This window comes from Loxodonta africana, unplaced genomic scaffold, assembly GCF_030014295.1.
Source record: "Loxodonta africana isolate mLoxAfr1 unplaced genomic scaffold, mLoxAfr1.hap2 scaffold_170, whole genome shotgun sequence".
NCBI lineage: Eukaryota > Metazoa > Chordata > Mammalia > Proboscidea > Elephantidae > Loxodonta > Loxodonta africana.
In genome coordinates, this window is record NW_026974918.1 from 356,110 (window position 1) to 368,980 (window position 12,871).

Genomic DNA, 12,871 nt, shown 5'->3' on the forward strand with positions numbered 1-12,871 from the left:
ACATATATCTATGATGTTTATGAATTTCCAAAGGTCTGAAATTGTTTTTTATCACATTTGCAAGATCACAGATTTGTATGACAAAAAAATTTATGTCAGGGTCCCACCCTCATATGTAATTTGGTCCCGCTCCCACAAGGTATCCAATGGTAATAGACACACGTGTATCCTTCCCTACACCTCTCTGCAGGGACGCATACACACAGTCACAGGTACACAAGTACATCTGCTGGGGTGTTTACTTTTATGAAAGCCTGGTCACACTCCACCCACAATGCTCTCGCCCCTTATTTCACTTAATATTCTACCTTGATTCTCTTTAAGTCATTAGATATGGCACTGACACTATATTTTTTGATCTTTTAACTTACATGAATAATTTAAATAGATGATATCAATTCAGTACACTTTATCTGGACTTCTACATGTTGTTGTCAGAAGCTATCAAGTCAGTTCTGACTCACAGTGGCCCTTTGCACCACAGAACAAAACACCACCCGGTCACGTGCAATCCTAATAATCTTTGCTCTATTTGAGCACACTGTTGCAGCCACTGTATCAATCTCATTGAGGGTCTTCCTCTTTTTCACTGGACCTCTGCTTTACCAAGCATGATGTCCTTTTCCAGGGACTGGCCCCTCCCTCTTGATAACATGGCCAAAGCCATCCTTGCTTCTAAGGAACATTCTGGCTTTCTCCCTTTAAGACAGATTTGTTCATCCATACATAACACTACTAAAATGGAAACATGATCATCCATGCTTTTTAAGTCCATTCTTCCTGCGTGTTCTACCTCTCCTCCCTCTGTTCTTTCCTGCAAGTGAATCCAAGATAATTCAGGTTAACAATGTGGTAAGTAGTCTCTCTTATCCTTGCTTAAACAAGCACACGGACTTATACACACTCATAAACATAAACAGGTATTCAAGCATATTCAAACAATTGATATTGTTTAACCCAGATGTGATCATTTTATATACACTTCTCTGCATGCACCTTGATTTTTTCAGTAATACTTCAATAATACTTCACAGAGATTTCTCCCACTCAACTACTACAACTCATTTATTGATGATGTAGCTTTACCATAAGTTATCTATCATTCAACTATCAATGTACAGTTAATGTTTGGTCAACACTAATAATAACTATCAGTTGTATACTACAGGATCTGTTTCTGTGGAATAGACTCCATAGAGTGAGATTTCCAGCTCAAAGTATGTTTTTAAAGTACAGAGCCATGGCCATGTCTTTCCCCTAGAGGCTGTCCTAAAGCACCTTTCCAGCCATGTCTCAGGGTATCCTTCTCCCCACAGCCCAGCCAGCCATAGATGGTGTTGATTTTTAAATTGTGCCAGTTTCACTGGGACTTTGATATTTTCTTAACTACCAGTGTTTTTGAGCAACTTGGACTATGTTTATTGGGCATGTGGATTTGCTGTGAACGATCTGTTTGAATTCACTGCTCATTTTTCAAGTGCTTAACTTTTATCCTTCTGTGTAAAATGGAAATTGTTATTAAGTCTTGTCATCTCCATTTCACATGATTTTCCAAATCTATCATTTGTGTATCACATTTTTGCAAGCTTTGTCCCCCAGAACGATCACTTGAGTCAGCACTGTTTATTAAATAAATATAATTTTCTCAAAATACCACCTTTGTATCAATGGTTATTGTGACTTCTTAGCAGATTTTGTTTCATTGGTCGACTTGTCAGTTTCTATGCTATGTAATATCAATTTGTTCTGTTACCTGAAGAGGTAGACACCTGTCAGTATCCTGCTTTTTCATGTTTTTCTTCTCTATACCTTTTAAAGCAGCCGTGGTGTTGCAGTGATTAAGTGCTCATCTGCTAATCCAAAGAAGGTTTGGCAGGTCGAACCCACCAGGGGGCACTGAGGGGAAAGACCTATTGTTCTCCTCCCATAATGATCACAGCCTAGAAAACCCTCTGGGGCAGTGAAATGGGATCACTATGAGTCAGAAATGGACTCCAAGTCTCCTAACACCAGCAACATCCTCTGCTATCTACTGTACTATTTGTAGCATACGATTACTGTATACAATTCAAAAACAACTATCTTAATATTCCGACTGGAAATACGTTCCACTTATATATTAGTTTTAGGGACCTCCATTTAATTGACAAGACTTCTCATTTGAAAATATGGCATATTTTTTGCATATATTCAGGTTTCATTTTATGTATTTTAGTACATTAGTTTTCATCATAGAGGTCCTTTGCTGCTCTGGTCAAAACAATGTTTTCCTAAATATTTTACAGTTTTGAACACAGTTTGATCCAGTCAAGTAGTAGGGGAAAGAGAACGGTCTGCCCTTCTCACCCTTGCCAATTTGAGACCCTCATGTCTATACTGGAGACAAACCATTGATTTTGATGTATTTGTCTTTTATTCAGGTATGCAATTATATCATCATTCTTTGAAAAATCTCTTATTATACTTATACTAGTTATTTAAATTTTCTAGTTTATTCCTTCACCTTAAAACTGTGTTGAGTGATACCAAAATTTTTGTCTAGTTCCAAATTTATCAGAATGAGTTGAATATTAATTTTCCATTTATCTCACACCTGCTAAGTTTGGGGAAATCTATTATGCCCCAATAGATAACTACTACTCTGACCTGCTGACCATTATTGGAATCACACACAACTTGTTTCTGACGGTTAAGTACTTCCACCTGGCCTCTGTGGAGCTGGGATCCCATGATTTGCATTGCTACTAGGCAGCCCAGCTCCCACTAACAACCTGAGCCTATAGACGATTGTTGCTGTTAGTTGTCATCAAGTCATTTCTGACTCATGACCACCCCATGTGGGCATAGTAGAACTAACTGTTCAATAGTGTTTTTAAGGCTTTCATCCTTTAGTAGTTGATGGCCAGGACTGTCTTCCAAGGACCCTCTGAGTATGTTCAAACTGCCAGACTTTCAGATAATAGTCAAGCACTTAACTGTTTGTGGCGCCCAGGGACTCCCTACAAAGTATACATATTGGTAAGCTCTGTGTTGCTGGTGCTCCCTCATGTCCGCATTCCTTATTCTTTTGATGAAATGGGTGTCCTTCAGGACCTCCAAGAAATGGTCTTATAGAAGACTAACTCAGACATGCCCACATATTGGAGGCTTTTAATCCCTCTTCCAACATCTGACACAGCAGGTCTGGCATTTCGATTTCAGAGAATGTGGGCCATTGCCTTTTCTAAGCTTCCAAAAGCAATCCCACAGCATATTAAACCCATTTCCAGAACCCTTGCTACAGCAATAAATCCTTGTCAACAAACTCTCCTTGACCCAACTTTATACTAAATGCCCCTTGACTCAGCACCTTCAGCACACACTCCTCAGCACACCCCTGTCCTGCTCACACAAGGCAGCCAGGTCTTGCAGCTCCTTCAGTGTACAGTCCCTCCCCCCTCAACCACAACAGCACTGCCCCCGGTGGCTATGCTGGTATCTGACAACTAAGTATCTGGACAAATGCATGGGACACTATCTCAGGACTCTGCAAAGGAAAGTGTTGAAGGTGGATGGGGGCGGGGCGGAACCAGAACATAAAGTATGAACATTCTAGAGGCTGAAATTAAATGAGCCCAAATCTCACAGCTGCACACCCATTGTGGACAGAAACAGCCCCGAGAGAAGCCCTCTCTCATATAAATGGGATAGAAGGTCCGTAAAGGAGAGAAACAGGCAGCTGGGCAGGTGGGCAGACACCTGAAACTCTGGCAGAGGAGAATCCTTCTCTCTGACCAGAGTATGGAAGAACCAAATATTGTAGAGAAAGCTCCATTACATTTTCTCTCTCTGCTGTTAACTGACACCTAGTCAATTCTACCTCAAAGGCTGAGACTTTTCAAAAGCTGATCGCCAGGCTTATCTTCTGAGGCGCTTCTTGACACGTTCAAAGTGCCAGCCTTTTGGCTGGTTGTCCAGTGCTTTGGCCCCATAGGCAGAACCAGTCACTGATGTGCACAACAGAATGAGGAGATTAAAGCCCCAGCATTCCCGCCAGTGGGCCAGGAAAGCACTCCTTCTGAACTCAGAGAGCAGAAGAGAAAGAGAAAGAGGAGGCTGTGCAAGAAAGAGATTCTGCAGACTTGCTATGAACTCCTGGTTCACCCCCCAGGTGCGTATCCATTGCCCTGACCCTAAGAAGCATTATCAAATCCTTTAAGACCCGCACTATGGGTTAGAATGCCATCAAGGTTCCATACTGAGTGGCGCTCACATAGGTTAGACCTAAATACACCTGCAAAGCCTTCAAAAATTGAACTAACATTTGAACCACAGAATACAGAAGATGGGACAGAACTTGGAGCCTGAACATAACTGGGTCAATTGACTGCTAAAAACAAAAAAAATTCTCCATAAAATTTAAGCAGGACTTGTACTCTCAAAATCGTAAGAAACAGATTTTAAAATGCTATTCTAATCCAAGAAATAACAGGGACACTTTTTAAATAAATGGAAAGATAATAGGTGCTATTTGCAAATGAAAATTTTACATGTTAAAAGTACAACCGTAGAAATCAAAAATTCAGTTGATATTTTCACAATAGCAGAATGGTGATGACAGAGAAAAAAACTAAATAGTTGAAATAGATCAGTAGAAAATATCCATTCTGCAAACAGAGAGGAAAATATGGAAAAAAATGGACAGTGCCTCAAGAACTAGACAAAAAGCCTATTTATTGGAACTCCAGAAGAAGTGGACAAAATGTGTGGTGAAGAAAATATATTTGAAAAAATACTGGCTGAACACTTTCCAAATGTGGTGAAAGACATAAACTTACAGATTCAAGAAGTTCAGCAAAGCACAGCAAGTTAAAGAATTCCATGCCCCAATACTGAATTTGCACAAAAATATTCTGTGGGTTATGGGTTTTTTGCCAACCCAGTGGGCCTTACCCCACATCCCAAGTATATTTGTAAGTACATTACTCTAATTTTTTTTTTTTTTTAACAGCAGCGTGTAAAAAGAAAAGAAACAGTATACTGTAGTTACAGACATACCCGGGAGGGGAAAAAGTGTTGACACACAGATATATATATAGAACATGGGTTACTTGCATAAAAATACTATACATCATAATCAACTGTGGAATAACAAAGGTCAAGAAAATACTCAGGAAGGAGGTAGACAGAAAACACATTTCACCTGAGAAAAACAATTTGAATGACTCTGTATTCACTATCAGAAGCCAAGGAAGCCAAAAAAATAAATTGTGAAACAACATTTTTTCAGCGCTGAAAGATGGAAATACTAACCCAGAATTCTATGTCCAATCATTACCTTCAGGAGTAAAGCACAAATAATGCCATTCTTAGGGGAGAGAAAACTGAGAGAATTCATCACCACCAGACTTCTAAGTGAAACACTAAGGGAAGTACTTCAGGTGGTAGACTTGGAACTTCAGTTGTTATTTAAGGAAAGCAGAAAACGTGGAAACTATGTGGTTAATATACTGCGTCAACACTGTAGTTACTGCACAACATGGCGCTGGACAAGCCTCTTTGGAAAGTTTTTCCAGTCTCTTGGAAACGCTTGGAAATATGTCCTGGCAAATCATTATTAGAGAATGGAATTAATTTTGACAATACCTGAGAGATGTCTGCAGTTAAGTCTCGTGAATAAACTGGAAAATAAATTTATTGACTGAAACTAAGGTGTGGTAACAAAACATGAGCCTCAGTTCCTGTGTGGCCAAGAGCTGGCTCTGAAGGCCAACCTTCCCCAGAGAGGCACTTCAAGCACATGGGGGGCAACGGCTTCCTGTTGTTATTGCTAGGTGCCATTGAGTGGGTTTCTGAGTCATTGTGGCCCAGTGTAAAAGGAGAACTGCCCCGATAGGGTTTCCTGGTTTGTAATCTTAACAGAAGCAGTTCGCCAGGTTGGTGGGTTCAAAAAACTAACCTTCGGTTAACAGCCGAGTACTCAAACTTGGCACCACCTGGGATCCTTGGAGCAATGGCAGCACCACAGAATTTGGTAGAAACCTTCCCATAGGCCTTCTCTGAGAGGTAACCCCTTGCTTAAGGACCAAGTTTAGGTTTTATATATACTCATTCTACATAAAGTCTAGATAAGAACTACAGTGCTTCCTTGAGCAGACAATATGTATATGCCCTCCATAAACGAAAAGTGTCAAGGGCAAAGTTCAATATTAAACCAAGGCATTTCCCCTCAGTCCTTACCTGAGAGGGTCTTCATGAGAATTTCCTGAGACTCTTGGAAAAGGACTTAGTAGACACTGCTTTCTTTTTACCTCTTCGCTCCTGAACAGAAACCTCTGCTAAGAGGTCATGCGTAAAGCTCCAAACGCCTCTTCTTATCCTGAATGTAAGCCGTGTAATAAGACCAGGAACTAGGCATTCAGCTGGGTGAAGAAACCCAGGAGTACTTCCTGTCTTCAACACCTTCCAGTTCCAGCGAAATCCTGTTACAAGTCACTAGATCAGCCCAGGAGCTGGAAGACTGAAATTCCTGGTCCTCTGACAAGTGGGAAGGGCAGGGTGGGGTTAGGCAGAGCCTCCTTGACCATCACTTGCCCCAAGAGGCTCTGGAGGCTGCTTCATGTTCTAAGTCAAAGGCCCTTCCAGCCCAGGCACATAAGAGCAGGGGAAGACTTTGTCCATTGAAAGAAAAGATGGGCACAGGAGTGGCAGGTTTTAGGGCACTCAGCATTGGTCAGCTTTGCGACTTCAGGACATCCTGGCTCATGGTCGCCTTCACGACTGGGCCTTTATAGCCTCTTCACCTCTCCGTCCTTCCCAGTTTTCTCCCAGCACCATGAGCTGTGGCTTCTGTTAGTTTCAATGATTTCAGTATTTCAGTAGCTCCTCACCCCACTCAGGGGAGGCAGTTTTGCAGACTGCGGGACACAAATCCACAGTGCTGTTTACGTGTCCTTCAGCAGAAACACTTCTGAGGGTACAAGTTGGCCTCAAAGATTCTGAGACCCAGGGAGGGAGAAGCCCAGGGGGAGGGTCACTGGCTTCAGGAAGTGTCAGCACTCTCAAGGGTCATGTCCCTGGGGTCGTGCCCAACTGCAGGAAAAACAAAGTGGGCTCTGAGGCTCCGTGTGCTGACCGTCCAGTACACAGGCCCTGGAAGCCTTGGAAGGATTCTGTCTTAGTCTAACCCAGCACTGGGGAAATCCTCACAGGGTGACAGCAGTGATATGCCTGGGGATCTTTATTCTAAAAGTCTCAAAGCAGTTGATACAGTCTTGTGAGGTGGGAGATGAGAAAGCTTGGGACCACCGAGAGAGGGTGGCAAAAGAAGGAAGACTTTATCACTCCCTCTGTTCAAGTTTTTTTTTTTTTAATTCCAACTGGGGCTCCAAACAGGTCTTTGTTGTTAAAGTTGTATTTCTCTGTGTTAATTTATGATCCTTAACTCAAATCTAGAGTTTCGAGCTCATTTTGATAATTCCTCTTTAGTCTGTGGAGACAGGAGTCTGCCTTCAGCCAGTGGTGAGAGTGGAAGAAATAAAGTCCCTAGTCCAGACTGGGGCAGGCTCTGCTGCTCCGCAAACTAGGGGTGCGGTCCCTGGAGAGCCCTTCTGAGTGCAGCACAGGAGGGGCGTCCAGCCTGGAGAAAGGGCAGAGGGGGGTGGGGGATTGTTTGTGTGAGCAGTGTGGCCTCTGTGGCTTCACCTTCTCCTCCTGGAAGTGCAACCTGGGGCCCTTCACGTGCGGAGCCAGAGTCCGAGGGTGACCACAACTCTCCCACCCTTTCTGGTTCACCCTCTGGACCCAAGTCCCCATACGCCTCCTCTGCCCTCCTATTCCAGCATAAGCACTGTGACTGGGCTCAGGGGTGTATCCTGGGACTTGACATCGGTAGCCTCAGGCTTTCCCTAGTTCTGGTGGGACCTGTGAGCCTAGCAGGTCTGAGTTCAGGGCAAGGCTGGGTGGGCTGGGACTCTCGCGAAAGGCTCCTGCAGCCAGCTCCTTCCTGATGCACGTGAGATTGTGGTGGGGCAGCCTCCGACCTGGCACCTCCCCTGGGCGCCCCTCTCCACACAGCCCTGCCCAGTTCCCTCCCCCCCCAACAACCGCCCAACCACCTCCTCCTGCCTCCTAGTTCTAGAGGAGTGCTCTTTTGATGCGCATTTGCAACTGGCACCCCATGGCCCTGCACAGTCAATCAAGCTAATGACCTCAACCTGAAGGGCACAACTTTGAAACTGCTAGATACGTGGGAAATGAACAAAAAAAAAAAAAAAAAAAAGGGGAGAAACACTTAACAAGAAAAACAGTTACAAAAAAACTTATGTGGGACTGTATTCTCACATCATGGACTCAAAGATGCTGGGTTGTATTTTTGTTTGCAAACAAGTCTTAGATAAGGGAATTGGTACCAGGAATAGATGTAGAGTTTGACTTTGGAAAAATGAGGGAAAATCTGGGATTGATTAATTGACGTGGATGAGACTGAAAATCGTGATAACAACATAACATTCAAAGATGAAATCCTAGCAGCCTAGAACATGCAGTGGAAATTTTTCTAAGTAGCACCAGAAAAGACCTTTAATCACTACACAAAATGGGTCAGTAGTTCAAGATCTCCCTAAGAAAATAGGAGGCCGAGACCACTTTCATTCAGGTTGCAGCAAACAGGCAAGAAACAGAGCATTTTCATCTTGTGCAAAGTCAGAAAAGAAGAGAAAAAGATGAGATGCTCCTCTACTTCATCCCTAAGGCTAGTTTAATATTGACACCAAATTAGACAAGGATCGTAGAAGAAGAGTTACAGGGCAAGCACACCAAGTAACTGAGATGCAAAAACCTACATAAAATACTGGCAAAGGAAATCCAGCAAAGTATAAACCAGGTAATACGCCATCATCAAGGGGGTTTATCGTCAGCATGCAAGCTTGAGTGAACATTAAAGATTGAATAATTTAATTCACCATAAGCATAGATGGAAGAAGAAAAGACATGCTCACCTCAAGAGATGGGGACAAGGCAGTTGATAAAATCCAATCACACTGAGAGATAAGGACTCTGAGCAATCATGGACCAGAAAAGGAGTTCCTTAAGTTGGAAAAATACAACTGGCATGATAGTTCATGGTGAAATGTGGGACATTCTCTTTAAAATTAATTAGCATTAAAATAAGGATGCTTTCCCAATTTGAAGACTGGCATCTGGCGTCTTAAACATTAGAAAGCAGCCATCTTAGGTGCATCCATTGGTCTCAACCCACCTGGATCAAAGGAGAATGAAGAACACCAAGGACAGGAGGTGATCACGAGCCCAAGAGGCAGAAAGGGCCACATGAATCAGCTACTACATCATCCTGAGACCAGAAGAACTAGATGGTGCCCGGCTACAACTGATGACTGCCCTGACAGGGAACACAACAGAGAAACCCTGAGGGAGCAGGAGAACAGTGGGATGCAGACCCCAAATTCTCATAAGACCATACTTAATGGTCTTACTGAGACTGGAAGGATCCCAGTGGTCATGGCCCCCAGACCTTCCGTTGCCCCAGGACAGGAACCATTCCCGAAGCCAACTCTTCAGACATAGATTGGACTGGACAATGGGTTGGAGAGGGATGCTGGTGAGGAGTGAGCTTCTTGGATCAGGTGGACACTTGAGACTGTGTTGGCATCTCCTGCCTGGAAGGGAGATGAGAGGGTGGAGGGGGTTTAGAAGCTGGCGAAAAGGACACGAAAAGAGAGAGTGGAGGGAGAGAGCAGGCTGCCTCATTCGGGGGAGAGTAATTGGGAGTGTGTAGCAAGGTGTATATGCGTTTTTGTGTGATTTGAAAACTTTCACTTAAAGCACACAAAAAAATATTTAAAAAATAAGGATGCTTTCTATCATTATTTATATTAAATATTTAACACTGGAGGCCCAAGCTAGAACAAAATGACAACAAAAAGAAGGAAAAGCTGCAACTGCTATTACCCATAGATTACAGAAATGCCTCCACAGAAAAATTAACAAACCATTGAAATTAATGCTAGTCAATCATAAATATAAACTAAAAAATAAACTGCATTTCTATGCATCAGCATCAAGCCAACTCTGTTGTAGCTCTTAGTGAAGGCAGAGGACACTGATAAGGAAATAGCAGGATTCGGGTGGGCTAGACAAGGAGGGGAGAACACTATTTTACACCAGGCTTCATGTATAACCATGGGTATGTGTTAGTCATCTAGTGCTGCCATAAGAAAAAAATAACACAATTGGGTGGCTTTAAAGAACAGATATTTATTTTCTCACAGTTCGGGAGGCTAGAAGTAGGAATTCAGGGCATGGCTCATGTCTACTTCAGCTTCTAGCAGCTTCCAGCCACCCTTTGCGTTCCTGGCCTTGTAGATTATCTTCCCCTTTGTCTGTCTCCCTCTTCCCCTGTTTGTGTCTGTGTCTATTCTGTTCTTTTTGTAACTCAGAAGGGATTAGGTTTAGGACCCACCCTACACTGGTATGGCCTCATTAAAGTAATTTTAAAAATCCCCTATTTGCAAATCAGGTCACCTTTATAGGTACAGTAGTTAGGATTTCAACGTACCTTTGGGGTTACACAATTCAGTCCATATAGTACCCTCACCAGATATTCTAGGCTGAGAGTACAAATATGAGCAGCTGAGAGTTCTATTTTTTTGTCTATATTAGTTGGCTATCACTTGTCTGAGTCCACCCATATAAACTTTGGAGCAACTTATTATGAAGGACCAGGCCAACCTTTATTAGCCATGTCCATTAGGTGGAAAAACGCACACATTCCCATCACTGAAGCCCTGAGAAATTCATCGATAAGGGTGGAATGGGGTTGGGACCAAGAATTGTTTCATGGCGTTGATAACATGGCACAGCTGTTAGACATCTACGTGGAGATGGCAGGTAATAATACTGACAGCTAACACTTACTGGTGCCAGGACTCCTGTGAGGGCTTCTCCTTTCTTAAGATACTTGCTCTGCATGATACCCATGTGAGGAATGTATCATTATAAGGCACATTTTACAGATGAAGAACTCGGTACAGAGAGTTACGCTGACATTTGAATAGAAGTCATGAACCAGGAGGAGTTGAAATGGATGGAGGTGTAAACATCACATCCTCAGCTACAGACAGACAGCAACCGACTCCCTGAAGCATCCTAGAGAGAGGGTGTCAATAGAGAGAGAGGACTAAGCACTGAGCCTGGGGGCACTCTGACATCTAGAAGCCGGACAGATGAACGGCAGCCAACAAAGCTCTCTGAAGTCCAGTGTGGTTCCTGGAGCATGGTCCGTCCTTTCTTTGGACTGCATTTTACCAGTCCCCCTCCCACCCGCACTGGGTGTCCCCTTCACAATGGCAGGGACAATGTGTACTTTCACCACTGCGTCCACATGATGTAGACTATTCCTGGCACATGGAATCTTTATCTGAAATTCCACAGCATATCTCCAGAGGCTCATGTTCTCATAGCTTCTGTCGCCTCTGCAGCCCCTGCTTCTGTCTGTCCGTCTGCTGGGGTGCACCACACGGAACCAGTTATGAAATTCAAGACCATCTTACACTCGCCAAGGTCCTACTCACACAAAATTTGCATTAGCTTAAAAGAAAAGGTGTGTAGATAAGATACACAAGGGATTTAATTACAGAAAACAAACCTTAAAATGAAATGGCTGGGAATGGTGGGCCTCCCTTTGTAAAAAGGCTTCTCTGTACAGACTACGGGAAAATGCAGTTAAGATATGGGTCATGGAAAAAGGCGCGTTTGTAGCAATTTGGTAATCACTCAGACCACCTGTAAAAACGTTTTCATCCTTTTTCTCATACCTTACACAAAACAAAATTCCAGATGGATCGAATATTTAAAATTAAAATATGCAACCATAAAAATTTTAGAAGTTTTTATTTTCTTTTTATTGATAAAAGAGAAAGACTTTTTAAAAATCCCAAAATATGAAGGCTAAAACTGTTAAGATCTATAGATCTTTGGCATATCAAAAAGTACATGAAGAGAGTAAAAATACAGGCAAAAAGCTGAAAAAAGTTTGCAGGCTAAGGATTTGAATAGAGATTTCTCGAAAGCAGATACAGAAACTCTCAACAAGCACAGGAAAAGAAGCGTAACCTCATTAGTTATCAGGGAAATGCAAATCTAAACTAAAGTGCACTATTATTTCAAAAGCAGTAAGATGGCTAAACTCAACAGGATGGACAACAAGTGTCGGCGACGATGTGGAGAAGCTGGAATACCGCTGGTGGAAATGTAAAATGATCCAATTGTTTTGGAAAATGGTTTGGCAATTCTGCAGAAAGTTAAACACAGAATTACCACACAACACTGCAATTGCACTCCTAGGTCTGCACCCGGAGAATCAAAAGCATGTTCACATACAACTTACACAGAGGATTCCTAGTAGTGTTATTCGTAACAGCCAAACTGTGGAGAGAACCCAAATGTCATGACCTGATAGACAGGATGTGGTATATTCATAGACTGGAATATTACTCAGCCACAAAAAGGCACCAAGTACTGATACATGCCACAACATGGACGAACCTTGAGAATATTACGCTAAATGAAAGAAGCCAAACACAAATGACCGCATCGTGTATGATTCCATTTACATGAAATGTCCAGAACAGACAAACCAACACAGACAGAAGTAGATTAGTGGTTGCTACGGCTTGGAGGAAAGGAGTAATGAGGGTGACTGTTAATACGCCTTTATTAACAAGGGCCTTTATTTACTGGGCACTGAAAATATTCTGAAGCTAGACAGTGGTGACTGTTGTGCCAAGTCTGCCCATATACTAAAAGCCAAGGTATTGTGCATATTTTCAAAGGCAGTGTTAACGGCAGGTGAATTGTATCTCAATAGATGTAT

The 12,871-nt window shown here is 42.7% G+C and overlaps 1 protein-coding gene across 6 annotated transcripts in view; it reads right to left on the bottom strand.

Annotated features, from left to right (window-relative positions):
- LOC135229234 (protein FAM170B-like) overlaps nt 1-12,871 on the bottom strand; it is a 188,693-nt gene that overhangs the window by 132,246 nt on the left and 43,576 nt on the right. For 4 of the 6 annotated variants that reach the window (XR_010320015.1, XR_010320016.1, XR_010320018.1 and 1 more), the window contains exon 2: nt 6,220-7,618. The exons of 1 other annotated variant lie outside the window; for it this stretch is intronic. Coding sequence is in view for 2 of the 5 variants with exons in the window: in XM_064278941.1 (XP_064135011.1) it covers nt 6,220-6,235 (16 nt within the window). In the remaining 3 variants the exon portion in view is untranslated. Of the gene's footprint in view, nt 1-6,219; nt 8,114-12,871 lie in introns of those variants that run through there. One more of the 6 variants, XM_064278942.1, reaches the window with a different exon arrangement.